At 49.9% G+C, this 14,103-nt stretch overlaps 2 protein-coding genes across 5 annotated transcripts; both read left to right on the top strand.

The window, feature by feature from the left end:
• The first annotated feature begins 42 nt into the window (after positions 1-42).
• On the top strand, positions 43-8,486 carry LRRC20 (leucine rich repeat containing 20). Its single transcript, XM_061444928.1, has 4 exons — positions 43-261; positions 1,455-1,604; positions 3,220-3,387; positions 7,905-8,486. Exons 1-4 carry the CDS (start codon positions 180-182, stop codon positions 8,054-8,056), a joined length of 552 nt encoding a protein of 183 aa, XP_061300912.1. The 5' UTR covers positions 43-179; the 3' UTR covers positions 8,057-8,486.
• A 619-nt stretch (positions 8,487-9,105) lies between these two features.
• NPFFR1 (neuropeptide FF receptor 1) lies at positions 9,106-13,955 on the top strand. 4 transcript variants are annotated; one of them, XM_061447487.1, is made up of 4 exons: positions 9,106-9,707; positions 11,338-11,634; positions 12,469-12,805; positions 12,918-13,953. In XM_061447487.1, exons 1-4 carry the CDS (start codon positions 9,665-9,667, stop codon positions 13,720-13,722), a joined length of 1,482 nt encoding a protein of 493 aa, XP_061303471.1. In that variant the 5' UTR covers positions 9,106-9,664; the 3' UTR covers positions 13,723-13,953. The 4 variants fall into 4 exon arrangements, with proteins under 4 accessions (XP_061303471.1, XP_061303473.1, XP_061303467.1 ...); XM_061447489.1 differs by having other exon boundaries at positions 9,108-9,707; positions 12,469-12,568; positions 12,918-13,951; XM_061447483.1 differs by lacking the exon at positions 9,106-9,707 and having other exon boundaries at positions 10,819-11,634; positions 12,918-13,955.
• Positions 13,956-14,103: the final 148 nt, after the last annotated feature.

The raw sequence follows: 14,103 nt of genomic DNA, 5'->3' as shown, positions 1-14,103 counted from the left end.
CTCATACCCTTAGGGCCAAGCCAGCCTCAGCACAGCCTCCCTCCCTCCCTCCCCTGGGAACACTGATCCCACCGGTTATTTTTAGCAGGACTCTCCCGGAAGGCCGGAGCGACTGATTTCTTTCTCCAGCCGTGGATCCCCCCAGCCAAAGCACGTCCCCAGCGGGACCAGGCGCCCGCATGCAGAAGAGGATGGGTGAGGCGGTAGCACGGGTAGCCAGGAAGGTGAATGACACAGTGGAGAACAAAACGGATTCCCTGGGTAAGACCATTGCTGCAGCTCAGCTCCCGCTCGGGCCCAGGGAAGGATCGGGTATCTGGGAGCAGTGCTCTATTCTTTGCTGCCACAGTCTAAAAATAAGAAGCTGTTGGCCCCACTCTGGGTGCTGCACCCAAGGCTCCCACAGCCATAGGGAGGGGAAAGGTTCCTCCAAAGGACCTTCAACCCCCTCCCCCAAGTTTGAGTGGGTTCTCACTAATGGCATATAATGCACTGGGACATGCCCCAGGGATACAGTCCCTCATTGCAAGCGATGGCAGGAGGCAGATCTTTCCCGACATCGCTTTGTCAATCTGTGTTTTTCTGCAATTTCCCTGTTCCTAGCTAATATCCGAGTCCCACGCGCAGTTCATCAAAACAGATGAAATCCGCTAATTTTTATTGATGCTGGGTTCCCAGCCCTGGGGTACAAACCAGCATACGTTGAGAGTCATAGCTTCATCACTCAGCCTCTCGACAGCCTACTGAGCGAGATGATAAGCAGGAGAGGATAGAGCTTGTGCAGCCCCTGCCACAGCTTTGGCGAGAGGACAAGCAGCAGAGCTAAGGCTGAGCACCATGGGGCTGGGACAGGGTTTCCATCCTCTGGCACATCCCAAAAAGAGAAATAGAAATAACGTGGAGTAAAACAAAATTGCCAATAGGTCAGAAGCACGAATACCTTTCCCCTCCCCACTGCTTGCCGTGAGAAAGCACTGATCACCATGAGAAAGCCAGACACAAGTAAGTCTAGGGAAAGTTCTGCTCCATCCCCATCCCAGTCAGCAGTGGAGGAGGCATCCCTGCAGGGCTCAACCATCCCCTGAGTGTCAGGGACATAATGGAAGGGGATTTCTGAAGTTGTGAAGGTATTAGACATAGACAGGCTGGCTGAGGTTTTGCAGAACGACTTTGCACCATGGCAGTATTTGCAACATGACAGGGTTGAACAAACCTGAGGCAGAACAGCCTCAGCATTGCTGATGGGAACAAAGTATTGGTTTTTGGGGAGGTAACTGCAGAGGTAACTGCAGAGATCCCTGCAAGAGAGGAGTATGGCAGAGGATACTACAGCATCCTTGGGTGGCAGCACCCAGACAAGCAAGTCAAGCACTAAGGAATGGAAAACAAGATGGAAAGTATTGCTCCATCCCAGCTGAGGTGCATTATAAGACGCCTTGGTCTCTCTGGGACAGATCTAGCCAACTGCAAACTGATGACCTTCCCCATCGGCATCTACAAAGCAATGAGAAGCGTCACTGAGGGGATCCACTGCATTTCTCTGGCAAACAATGAGCTGAAGTCCATCACCAACCGATTTGTCACCACCTTCAACCAGCTGAGAGGTAAGGGGCAGCCCCACTGCTTCACAACAGCCACTTCCAAAACCTCAAGACTCAGTAAAGAGCCCCCAGGTTGCTGCAGAAGAGGCACAGCACCAGAGCTTCCCCATGGCAGTTTTTGCTTCTCTACACACACTCCTCATTCCGAGCTACAGTTCACCTCCTCCCAGATCCATTTTTCTTTACCCTTTCCAGCCCTTGTGGGGGAAGGGGGGGGTGGGGGGGTGGAGAGGGAAACTAGTTTTTATTTCACCTACCCTCCCAAACCCATGCCCTGCCACCTTCCAGCAGTGGCCAGGCTGCTGCAGCATCACTCATCCTCCAGCTCCTTCCAAGGATGAGGCTGGGGTTGAACAAGGACATGAAAGGCAGCTTGGGCTTAAGGGTGCATGGCCAAGATGGGGCATTTCAGGCCGCAAAAGGCATGGTGGCATGCTGCTGGCTGATTAGCCCCCATCATGAGACATCAGTGTTAGCTGATCTCTCTTCATTCACTGCAGGAGATGGGGACAGTCATCAAAGCACGGCTGGTGCCATGCTGTGGAGCCCAGCAAAAGCAACCAGAAGCTAATCTGCTGAAGTATGGTCATGCAAGCACCCAGAGCACCCAGCAACATAGTTTTGAACAATGGGGATTGTACTGGGGCTTTGCCTGCCTGCAGCAACACCAGGGTTTCTGGCAGCCTTTGAAGGCAAATATTTTGTTCATATAATGTACTGCACAAGTGCTGCTGTGGTGGGCATCTGAGGAAGCTTCCTGTATTGTACGGGAGCACCATCCATGAAAACTCCCCTAGGCTGGGGAAAAGAAAGACTTGAGCAAACGAAATCAATTTTCATTTTCTAGACAGCACAGCGAGCCCAAGGGGAAAAAGATCTCTTCCTAGCAAGGGCTTTGCTCTGCCAGTGAACAAGTCATTCCAGTGATGAACATGCTGGGCCCCAGCAGGGCTGTTGCAGCGGACAGCCTTGCAATAGTCTGAATAAGACAGGACCTATAAATACCAGGTATTAGGAGGGGCAGGGCAGCTTGCATGGGTATTTATAGAGCAGAAAGACCTGTGTCGCTGGAGAAGGGTGCTTGAACAGCAGAATTTAGATTCCTATGGCTAATGGCCTTCCATGAAGACGTGCTGCTACTGGCCACACAGAAACTCATTCTGGGAGGGTGGTGGGAGAGCAAACTCTGTAAACTAGATATTTTTCACATATAGATATTTCTTCCACCACTCTGTTTATACCTCAGAAGGGATTCAGGTATGTGAAGATAACAAACTAGCCTTAAACCATGACAAATCTGCAGTGGGGGAAATTGCACCAACTTTACTAAGAAATATTACTTATTTCTACAGCCCCTGCTTGCAAAATCCTAAAAGGTTTTCATTAGGAAAGCCTGAGGAAGGCAAGAAACTTATCAATCCTAAAAGCAGTATTTACAACAGGCAAAAGTACAGTGGCAAACTATTGGGATGAGCAAGAAATCCCATTTTTAGAGTTGGAATCCCATTGCTGGACCTGGCAACCCATGGGGGACAGAGGCTGTAAAGTAAGCTGTGCATTAATTATTTTTCCATCCCCTCTCCCCTTCTTCCCCCCTCTCCCCTGTTCCCAAACCAAGAGCTCAACCTGGCAGGCAACTACCTGCACCGCCTGCCTGAGGAGATCACCTGCCTGCTGCACCTCCGGGCCATCAACCTCTCCCGCAACAGGTTTCGGCATTTCCCTGAGCCCCTGGCTGCTGTCACTGCCCTGGAGACCATCGACCTGGAAGAGAATGAGATCAGAGGTGAGGAGGACCTTTTTCCACTGGAGGGAGGATAAGCACCTTCCTAGGGCAACTGCCCCTCCCACCGGTGATGCTGATCCACATCCCTGGGCAGGGAGGGGTGCTGGCTTGACGCTTTGCTTGCGGTCCACCATGCCCTGAGATGCAGCCAAGCCAAGAGACAGCTTAGTGATCCAGCAACAGCAGCATGAATTTGGCAGAAGAAAGGGCATCCGGGTGTCGGGTAGATGCTAAATAGACAGAGCTTTGTTAGCCTCTTGCTGTTGCTAACGCTTGTACTGCCTCCTGAGGCAAAGCTGTGGTAGGCACAGGGGGAATCAAGCCTCATTCAAGTTACCCCGTTCAGTGCACTGGGATATGGCTCTCAAAGGCAGCTCCAACTGTGACTGAATCACCAGATTTAATAAAAAATAGACCTGATGGCAGAACCCAGCCCTAAGGAGGCTGGGCTAGGATGTTTGCTGCCAGGCAAAGTAAGGGCACAAACCCACCTGTTTGTGGGTTTCCCAGAGCAAACAGGAGCTGTAACACTACAAAATCCCCTAAAACAAAAATAAATCAAAGAAGCAGCAAGAGCTGCTCATCCCTTGACCCTGCAGTGGGAGGAAAACCTTTCATGTGCAGAGCTGAAGCTTTTGGAGTCCCCAAAAGTTGGGCAAAAGGGACAGCTGTTGCATATAGATAAAAGAGCTTATTTAGGAGTGAGCTTCCAAGAGCCCAGGCTGGAGCATCCCAGAGCCCACGCAGATCCCCAGGGAGGCAAATATCAAGTCCACTCAATTTTGCTGTTTTATCTAGAATGGCTTCAGCTGCTGCTGGGAAAGCTGCTCCCTGCTACAGAAGTTTTATTAACAGCATCAGCTGTTTACTGGCCATGCCTATAGAAACACAAAATGTTAAATACTGCTTCCATGATAGCCAGCTACATGTTTTTTCCTCACCCTGTTTTTATTCTCCTGCCTCCTGTAGAGAGCTCTCTTAGTTTCCTCCATTACTTTTTGAGCCTAATTGGTTGAGTTAAATCAGACTTGGTCTCCAAAGAGTGTATTCTCCCACTCATTTTGTGCAAGCAGGCTGCTGCAAGAAGGGAATTCAGCTTCTTGTTACATTTTCCCCTGTTTAAATGCAGAGAGAAAAGGCTGCAACAAAGGTTGTACCCAGTGGGGTTAATCCTGGGGGAGAATGTGGCTAGAAAACCTGGCTTCCAGGCTTGTCCACCTCCCACCGGGCTCTCCTTGGCTGCTGTTACCAGACTCAGGAAAAATACAGGGTAGAAATTAACAATTTCAAGCTAAAATGTTTTAGGGATATCTTACTAGCAAGCATAATGTTGTCTGGCTGCAGAAATAGGCAAGATTAGCATTTCCTGGAAAGGGAAAAGGGTAGAGATTAGAAAGGTGGGGTGTTGCAGCCCTTTTTCTCAAGGAAACAAAAGTCTGGGCAATCACATTGCCCCTGCCAGCCCTTCCAAATACTTCCCAGGCTCACCTTTGTGTGACTTTGTATTTATATAGATATATATAGACTTTTATATACCAATACATTTTTATGTTTTATCTATGAGCTTGTATTTATACATACACCTTTTCCTCCCACACTAGCCTGGCACAAGGCACAGGAGAAGGAGAATTAAGGAAAACCCGTCAGCTTGAGTTTAACTGGCACAAGTATTTTATTTAACAGTCAGGCAGGATGGAGCCCGTCACACATGAAATACAGCATCAGGACACATTTCACCCCAAATGATCTTGAATCAGACTATAGGAGATAGCACTTTCTCTCCTGCATACCTGTACAATTGACCTGCCATGGCTGGCTGAGAACCATGCTTTGGCAACAGGGACTCACAAAGAGTAACCAACACATTCTTGGACAATGTGTTCAGATATTTGAAAGCTCATTTTGATGCTGATTTTCAGCTGCATTACCCACATACCTCCAGCCAGCCCAACATAGGAAAGAGCTGCCTTAACAGTACAAAAAGGAACAGAAGCTGCATTTTGGTGCCTTTTATAGTTTGGGAGCCAGGTTGTCCCACTTAGACCAATAATGAGTTGATGACCCTGCTCCAGATAAAGGACCATCAGACAACAGAAGAATGCTGTATCTGCTATGGGTGGAGATGAAAGCTGGGGAAGGGTTATAGCTGCTCTCAGAGCTATGGGGGTTCTAGATCACTGGTTTGTAGCACTGCAGTAACCACATGCTGGTCTTAGTCTTAGCTGTCCTCTTCTGCTTTCTCAGTGATACTGAGATACATGGCAATGCTGTAAACCAGATTTTAAAGTACTTGCTGAAAAAGAGGGGTGAGTCACCTTCAGTCACATACTGAACTGGAGGTGGTAGGTAGGTAATGTTTTCCAGCTAAAGGGAAACAGGAGTAAAAGATTAATTAACACCTACTTGGAGTATGTGGACTCTGTGAAAGCAGACATTTAGTGCCATGAGCTGTCCTTTTCATCTCAACAAGCTCTTAACCCTGAAGTGTAATTATGTATATATTAATATCATTAATATATGCATTAATATATTAAAGGGAAAGTGCTTTTAGATCTTTCCCTGTGATTCAGAATTTTACCAAATTAGCATTTTCAGCTCCCAAACCCGTAGGGGTTTTGTGGTGCCTGAAGCTCCAGTTTCTCTTTCCCTTATTCCTTGATTAATGGTTTATTGTGGAAGATGTTGATATAAGAAGGGGCATGCTGGAAACTACTACCAAGGCTGAGCAGGTCACTGCTGGGGCTGGGGCTAATTTTGTTCTCCTGAGCATCAGAGAGCCACTCTTAATTTAGGATAATGGTATGGAAAATGCATCTCTGTAATAGCTGCAGAGGAGCCAGAGAGTGTGTTTCCACCAGTGGACTTGGAGGAGTCTGGTGGCTGCCAAAGGATGTGGGTAATGCTGAAAGGTGACCAGACAGTGCCTCTACTGATCAGAGCAGAGTTTTTCCACCTTCAATTTGCAGATGTACATGGCTGCAAGACCTCTGGAACTGTCAGTGTTCATTACCTAGCCCCTCAGCTGCCTCTGCAGCTCTTTCATATCTGTCTCCTCTGATGCCTCCAGAAGCCTTGGCAGTCCTTTCATCTGAAGGAGTTAGGGTTTTTGCTCACTTATTATATCATATTCTGATCTGAAAAAAAAATCATTTGCTTTAATTATTAACAAAGCTTCTTTTCCCTATTTTTGCCTAACTGGTGAAGTCAGTATGCATAATTCATGCTCAAAAGCAAGGACTTTATTCACTGAGGAGCTGGCAAGTGATGCCTTGGGTTGCTCATAGAGGAGTTCATGGCTCTCACAGCACAGATATATAGCTGTAGGCTTCACTGCATGCCCTACCTGTTGTTTCATGCCAGGGTGAATCACTGCTCTGTACCTTGAATTAATCTGCAGAGCTGAGCTGTTCCCACCCTGGGCAAGGCTGCTCCCTAAAACACTTAACTCACTAAATTTAAGCAAAGTGAGGGTTTCTCACTCTTCATAGCCTTAGAGGATATTAAACAGGAAGAAATACAAAAAAAAAAAAATAGAAAAAGTGCATCAAGGGAAAAGACAGCACAATTATACAGGGGATTGGTGGTGAACAGACCTGCCATAAGAGGAGCTAAAAAAATCTGTCTGAAGCTCAGCCTGATGAGATGCACGCTGTTAAGAAATGTGTATCACAGAAAACAGCACTGCTCTCTGGAGGAGAAAGGAAGAAAATCCATCAAGGTGTTTGAGTCTTTTTCCAGCATAAAATAAGTTTCATGGTTTAAAACTATGGAATCTCCTCCCCAGCTATAATTACAACACTGCAATTCTGCCTCAAGTATTGGCAAGAAATCAGACCTGCGGACATAAAAGGCTCTTGTCGTTTTGGTGGCCAAATTACAGAGAAACTCTTCTTGATAAACTGAGACAGGTGGGCTTGTCAAGCCTCAAATATTGTGATTTGTAACAGAAATCTAAATATGTCATCTTTTAGTTATCTTAATGATGAGGCTTTTGCATTGGTCTCATTTCTCTGTTCTTGGTGGATTCACATTGGAGCCATCCATGTGACTTGCACCTTTTTTTAATGTAAAAGGGATTTCCTTTATAAACCCTTACTAAATGAAAACATGCAAATGAAAACATGCCCATCAACAGCCAAGAGCTATTTTGCAGCCTGTCCAACAAAGCCAAAGAGCACATGCTCCCCTCTTAGCCTGGTGAGGTCTCCTGAGCATTGCAACACTGGGAAATAAACAGTTTTTGAATACCAGCAGGGATTTTTTTGAGTACTAGGAGAACTGGAGGGCAATGGCCATATTTAATATGATGGTACTTGTACCTTGCCAGACAATTGCTTGAGTAGTTCTATAACTGAATATTCAATTATGTCTAGGTTCTGATAAAAGCCTGGAGACTGGAGTGAGCAGGGTTTGTTCTGGGCTGCCCATTGAGCCACGGCTTTTGTCCCCTCTGCCACTCTGAATTCCCTGGCAGCTGAGGCCTGGATGGGTGCTCACCTGAGTGTTCTCTTTTGCAGAGGTGCCAACGGAGAAGCTGGCCTCCATGGCATCGCTGCGGAGCCTCAACCTGCGGGCAAACCCCGTTGGTCCTGAGGTGCGGCTGCTGGTCCGGCCCCTTGTCCCCTTTGACCTGCTGCTGTCACCAGAGGAGCCCATCCCCAAAGCCTGAGAGGGTCTTGGGGTGCCTGGGGTGCAAGCTCTCCTGAGGGGTGACTGTCTGCAAGAGTGGTTTGGCTTAGGTCAGTCCCTGCTATGCTGCTATTTCTCTCCCAACCTGCAGCGAGGCAGCCATTCCCTCATTTTTCATTAATAAAAAGCAAGCAGAGAGGCTCCTCTGTGAAGGGATGGCTTTGCCAGCTCCCAAGCCTGGTAATTTCCTGCTTTGTGCTTTAGGGAGACAGAGGAGCCACAACACGTGCTGTGTGAGGTCTGGGTAAAACTGTGGGAGTCGGATGTTTGGCTACATCCCTCCTGCCTGGCTGGTGATGAGGAGCACCCAGGGCCAGGATGGTGGGGGATGTCCCTGCAGCTATAAGGGTTCCCCTTGGAACTGCTGACGTAGTGGTGTACCAAGTGCCTGATTAAATGTTTTCTTGTTACATGGGGGTTTTGTATCTGCTTAAATTTGAATTACCAGTCTTCCCCTTAAAGAAGCCCCTTTGCACATCCCCAAGGCTGCTTTACTGCAGCTCAGGCTGAAGCCTCCAGCTGAATTCCCCCCATACCTGAGCAGTATTTTGCTGGATTCCAGGGAAATTGTTGGGGGGTTCCCCCCATGTTTTTTTTTTTCACTACGGAAATCAAAACAACCCAGTTCCAGTGGATCTCCACACACTGCTCACCCCATGGGTCCCCAGAAGCATGCACCCACATCCTGGGTACTGTGGGTCTTTAAGATGTGCCACTTTCTCTCCCTGGAAGAAACAGCCTGTGGGGTTCAGGATGTGATCCAGAGAGAGCGGCTCCTTGGTGGTGGGGAGGCCACTGCCAAGCATGCTGGTATCCCTTACAGCTGACAGCCTGCAAAACACCTCCTGGGAGAAACTGCAGGTGTTTCCTCGAAATGGCTTGTTTAAACATCTCTCGTGCTTACTCCTTTGTTTTTTTGAGGGATAAATGCTCCCCAGTAGTGTGGGCTGGTGTGGGGCAGGTAGGAATGGTTGCTCCTGTAAATATTTGACTTCTAGAGTTGCCAAACCCAATCTTCTTTGGTAAAAGACCATGGTAAGAGGGGATTTGTTGATGTTGCCAATGACATAGGACCTGGAGTCGAGCAGAGCAGCTTTGGGCTGGGACCAGCATCCCAGAGGATCATACTGCTTTTCCCCACTGTGTGGGTGATTTACATTGGGTGGAGAACAGTGGTCCTCCCAACTCGTACTGGGACTCCCAGTGTGTTGCCCCCCCGGGGCAGGCAGGAGCTGGCATCAGCTGGAGGAGAGGGAGTCAGCAGCAGCGTGTGAACCTCTGGGTGGCGGGGGGAACCCCGACCCTCCCCCGGGACCAAACCTGCTCCAGCTCTCTCTTTGCCTCCCCTCCCGCTGCCTCGGGCGGGGGGGGGGGCTGGGGGGGGGTGTGCGTACCCCGGTATCCATGGCGATGGGAGGTTGTCCCCCCGCCGCCCCCCTCCGCTGCAGCCGCCGAGCAGCCGCAACCCGCTCGGCGGCACCAGCGGCAGCGCGGTACCGGCACCGGAGCTCGGCTCCGGGAGGGGGACTGGAGGAGGAACGGGGACAAATTCCGCAAGCTCCCCTGGCGGCAGGCCCCCCCTGCCTGCATGCCGGCGATGCAGCCCCCGGAGCCGGGCTGGGACAGTGGAGGTGAGTACCAAGATCCGATCTATTTTCATTCATTTCAAACAGATGTCCAGCCTCTTCCACCCCCCGCTCCCCCCTCCCTTCCGACCCCTATTCCATCATCCCAGTCTTTCCCTGTGGTGGTTTCCCTAAGCCAGGCAGGGAGACAGGTGACACATCGCCCCCCGGCCGGTGTCCCCCCTTCTCCTCGTCACCGCATCCCAGACGTCAGCGCCGAACGGAGGATGTCTCCATCTATCCAGCACCAACCCGGGCACTTGGCAGCCCCTTATTTTCTTTTCCTCATCTTCCACCTCGCTTTTGAAATTGCCTGTGATTTTTTATGCATAGGATACCCACCTCCCACTAATGCTGTAAGACACTGTAGCCCAAAGAGATGAAGTCCAGCAAAGTTTCAGGCTTAATATTACAGGATTCAGGCAATTTCATTAGAGTCTTTGCTATTACTTCTGCTAAAGAAGCCAGTTTATGTGGGTGCATTTGATGCTGACCAGCTGAAGCATCTTGTTCCAATAGCCCTGATGTTTCCTTGCCTCTCTGAGAGGCTCCTTCTGTACTGGCGCTGCAAACCCCTCTGACACCTTTCTGAAGCTCTGCTGGAAATGTACTGGCCGAAGCCTGCACCCAGAACAGCGGTATATTACCCAGGCAGCACAACCCCTGTGTGACAGAGCCTTAGAGAAGCAAGTGGTCCCAGCAGCTGGGAAAAGCATCCTGGATGGCAAGCTGAGCACCGGCACAGGGCTCGGGAGATGATACAGCCACCCATCATGCAGTAGCTTTGCAGTGCTTTCTCAGAGCAGTGCTGACCTGCCGGTAGTTAGGCTGAGCCTTAAAGCAAAAATATTCCTTTAATTGTCTTAAAATCGCAGCCTGGGTTTGCCTGGAGCAAGTCGTCACTGCAGGCAGCTCCTGCCTGCGCGCGGCATCCTCTTGTGTCCCTGCCTGCGTAAAGCCAGGGAAACCCAAGGGTGGGTGCTGCACAGACCATCTCCCCCTGTTAAACCTGTAGTGACAAAATGTCACCCCCTTTCCATTAGAAGCTCTCAGGGTCCCAGATAACCATCATAATTATGTATAATTATTGTTTTATATGTAAGGGGATGACAGGATCTTCCCTTCCCCAGCCCCTCTCCCTTGGGTACTGGAGCTTTGTTGGGAAGAAGATTTTAGGGGATCTCACATTGCAGACCTCATAAGCACAAGGAGAAGCAGCAGCAGACACCCAGGAGTAGGGATGCTCCCAGGCTGGCTGTACTAGGGACCCACACAGATAAAGCTCCCACACTGCCAGAGCATTGCAGTGTCAAGACACGGATTTCTCTTCCCTGCATTATCCCTACAAAAATCCCATGAGAACAGGATATCTTCTGTGCTGCTTTAATTCCTCGTTAAAATAAGGATATAAAATACTAATGATATAAAATAATGCTTCAGAGGAGGTGCTGCAGGACCTTGGGATGGGCTGTGTAACCCAAGGAGGAGGAGACTTGTTGGGCCACTGAGATGATGCCAGTGGGACATGTCCCAGCCAGGCTGGGCACTGGTACAAATATGGAAACCCACCTCCATGTGATAAAGCATAATCGCTTTATCCTCTCCCAGCTTTGCTGTGCTGCCTTCCTTCCCCCAGGCCCTTCCAATGGCAGCTGGCCCAACTCTACCACAAGTGAGAGCCACCTCCCGAGGGAGAACTACACCTTCTTGGCGTACTACCAGCATTCCTCCCCCGTGGCTGCTATGTTCATCCTGGCCTACAGCTTCATTTTCCTCATGTGTGTGATTGGCAACATCCTGGTGTGCTTCATCGTGGTGAAGAACCGCCAGATGCGGACAGTCACCAACGTGTTCATACTCAATTTGGCCATCAGTGACCTGCTGGTGGGCATCTTCTGCATGCCCACCACCTTGGTGGACAACCTCATCACAGGTGAGTAGAGGAGGGCAAGACAAAAACAGGGGGGAGAGAAAATGGTGGGGAACATCACCCACCTTCTGCCCCCCGCACATGAGGCCACCCTGTGGGTGATTTTTTTGCTGAAGATGAGGAGGGCAGGTGGTGGCCACTCAACCACTTCTGATGAAAAGTATAATTTCACTTATAGCTACTATTTTAGGGGGAGGAAAACCTTTTTCTTTGAGGTTTTGGTCTTTTTTGGCAAAATAAGTGACCTTAATGCCACATTTACAAATTTATTTAAAGTTTGGCCACTCTCTATCAAGCAACCCTGAAAAAAAAAACCCTCTTCTTGCATCAATCTTCTCCTGTGCTGGCTCAGCTCTGCCCGTTGACCTTTACAAACATAAAAGGTGACAGTGGCACAGTTGGTGGAGTTTAACCACAGCAGTAGCTGGGCACAGGACAGAGTCTGTATTTATTTATATGGGGTGTGATTTATTTATTGCCAACACCGTAGCATTGGGATCAAGAAACAAGACAAAAGTCCTTCTGATTGAGGATCATGAGGTCAGTCCCCATGAAAACACCCCAAGCCCTACATAAGGGTAAGAGAAATTACAACTACCATGCTTCTTGAGCTTCTAAGAAATGTAACATGCATCTTTTTTACCAATTTTGTTTTTTTTTCCCCAAGCATCTGTTGCTAAAGGCCACCCCTGTATGAGCCAAAACACAACCCTCCCCTTAGGAGCAGGATTTAGCAACCCCCAGCAACAACACAGTATATGGAGACATCTGGAGGGAGCTGGTGATGTAATTGTCCAAGCCAGAGGTACCTACAGCCTCCAAGGTGTCCCTTCACAGGTTGGCCCTTTGACAACACCATGTGCAAAATGAGTGGCCTTGTGCAGGGCATGTCTGTCTCCGCCTCTGTTTTCACGCTGGTGGCCATCGCTGTGGAGAGGTATGTTGGCATGAACATGTGGGGACATGGGGTCCTAGTTACCTCCAGAGTGTTACGGTATCCCACATGGTTTCCATCATGGGAAATCTCCTGGGGACATCAGGAGTGTGTCCCAGATCTCCAGGAGGACCACAAAGTTACCCATGGAGAATCCCAGCATGGTGTCCTTCCCCACCTTGAGCTGAAAACACTAAATCTGGAGAGATCCCAACCTATCTCTGTCACCAAAAGCCATATGTAAAGAGAAACCCACCTTATCCTCCCCTCCCACCCCTGGGTCCTGGCTACCCTCCTTCCTCAGAGACATCCCACTGGGTGCCCAAAGCCACCAATGCCTGCCCTCCCACAGGTTTCGCTGCATCGTCCACCCCTTCCGGCAGAAGCTAACACTGAGGAAAGCCCTGGTGACCATCGCCATCATCTGGGTGCTAGCCCTGCTCATCATGTGCCCTGCTGCCATCACCCTGACTGTCACCAGGGAGGAGCACCACTTCATGGTGGACACCTATAATAACTCCTACCCCCTCTATTCCTGTTGGGAGGCCTGGCCTGAGACGGGGATGAGAAGGATCTACACCACTGTCCTCTTCTCCCACATCTATGTGGCCCCCCTTGCCCTTATCGTTGTCATGTATGCCCGCATTGCCTTCAAGCTCTTCAAGTCAGTGGCACCTGCCCATGGCCAAGATGAGTCAGAGGGGAGGAAAGTCTCCCGGAAGAAGGCCAAGGTCATCAACATGCTGATCATCATCGCCCTCTTCTTCACTCTCTCCTGGCTGCCCCTCTGGACACTGATGCTGCTGACGGACTATGGCCAGCTGAGCGAGGGCCAGCTCCGCCTCGTCACCGTCTACGTCTTTCCCTTCGCCCACTGGCTGGCCTTCTTCAACAGCAGCGCCAACCCCATCATCTACGGCTACTTCAATGAGAATTTCCGACGGGGCTTCCAGGAGGCCTTCAGAGCCCCCATCTGCTCGTTCCACTGCCATCACCATCACCACCACCATGGTCCCTACACCTCTAGGAACCATGGGATCTTCTTTGGTGCCCGCAACCGTGTCTTCATGCATGCACAGGCCAGTGATTCACCACCTGCCTCTGAGTCAGGGCCATTGGCACCACGCCGCACCGGTGTCCATGCATGGGACAGCTGAACAGCCACGGCACCAAGGGCCTGCGGGGTGGGAAATAGGGGGCTTCTCCACATCATGGAACAGGTTGTCCGAAGTAGTGAATGCATCATCCCTGGCAGTGTTCAAAGCCAGGTTGGACAGAGCCTTGGGCAACATGGTCTGGTGTGAGGCATCCCTGCAGGGGGGTTGGAACTAGATGATCTTAAGGTCCTTTCCAACCCAAACCGTTCCGTGATTCTATGGGCCATGAGTCACTGAAATAAAGACGCATCCTGCTGATGCCACATCCCTGCCTTTTGCTCCTCTGCTTTCCGCACCACCACCATGACAGATTGGGGGTAGAAGGGGGGGTACCAGCCAAGTTCCCTGAGGAATGCCAGGCCATGGGGAGAATGGGCTGTC

This window comes from Pezoporus flaviventris, unplaced genomic scaffold (assembly GCF_033815535.1).
Source record: "Pezoporus flaviventris isolate CSIRO_AGI_PZ_B2104156 unplaced genomic scaffold, CSIRO_AGI_Pfla_v1 ptg000001l, whole genome shotgun sequence".
In the NCBI taxonomy this organism is placed as follows: domain Eukaryota; kingdom Metazoa; phylum Chordata; class Aves; order Psittaciformes; family Psittacidae; genus Pezoporus; species Pezoporus flaviventris.
The sequence above is the reverse complement of the archived record's forward strand: the minus strand, read 5'-3'. Positions and strand labels throughout refer to the sequence as shown.

Bases quoted from the DNA above. Each gene is read 5' to 3' on its own strand.
- NPFFR1 (XM_061447483.1), top strand. From the start codon at position 11,211: ATGATGCCAGTGGGACATGTCCCAGCCAGGCTGGGCACTGGTACAAAT. The intron at 11,635-12,468 runs GTGAGTAGAGGA...GTCCCTTCACAG, and splicing joins GGTGGACAACCTCATCACAG to GTTGGCCCTTTGACAACACC. The intron at 12,806-12,917 runs GTAAAGAGAAAC...GCCCTCCCACAG, and splicing joins TCTGTCACCAAAAGCCATAT to GTTTCGCTGCATCGTCCACC.
- LRRC20 (XM_061444928.1), top strand. From the start codon at position 180: ATGCAGAAGAGGATGGGTGAGGCGGTAGCACGGGTAGCCAGGAAGGTG. The intron at 262-1,454 runs GTAAGACCATTG...TCTCTGGGACAG, and splicing joins GAACAAAACGGATTCCCTGG to ATCTAGCCAACTGCAAACTG. The intron at 1,605-3,219 runs GTAAGGGGCAGC...TCCCAAACCAAG, and splicing joins CACCTTCAACCAGCTGAGAG to AGCTCAACCTGGCAGGCAAC.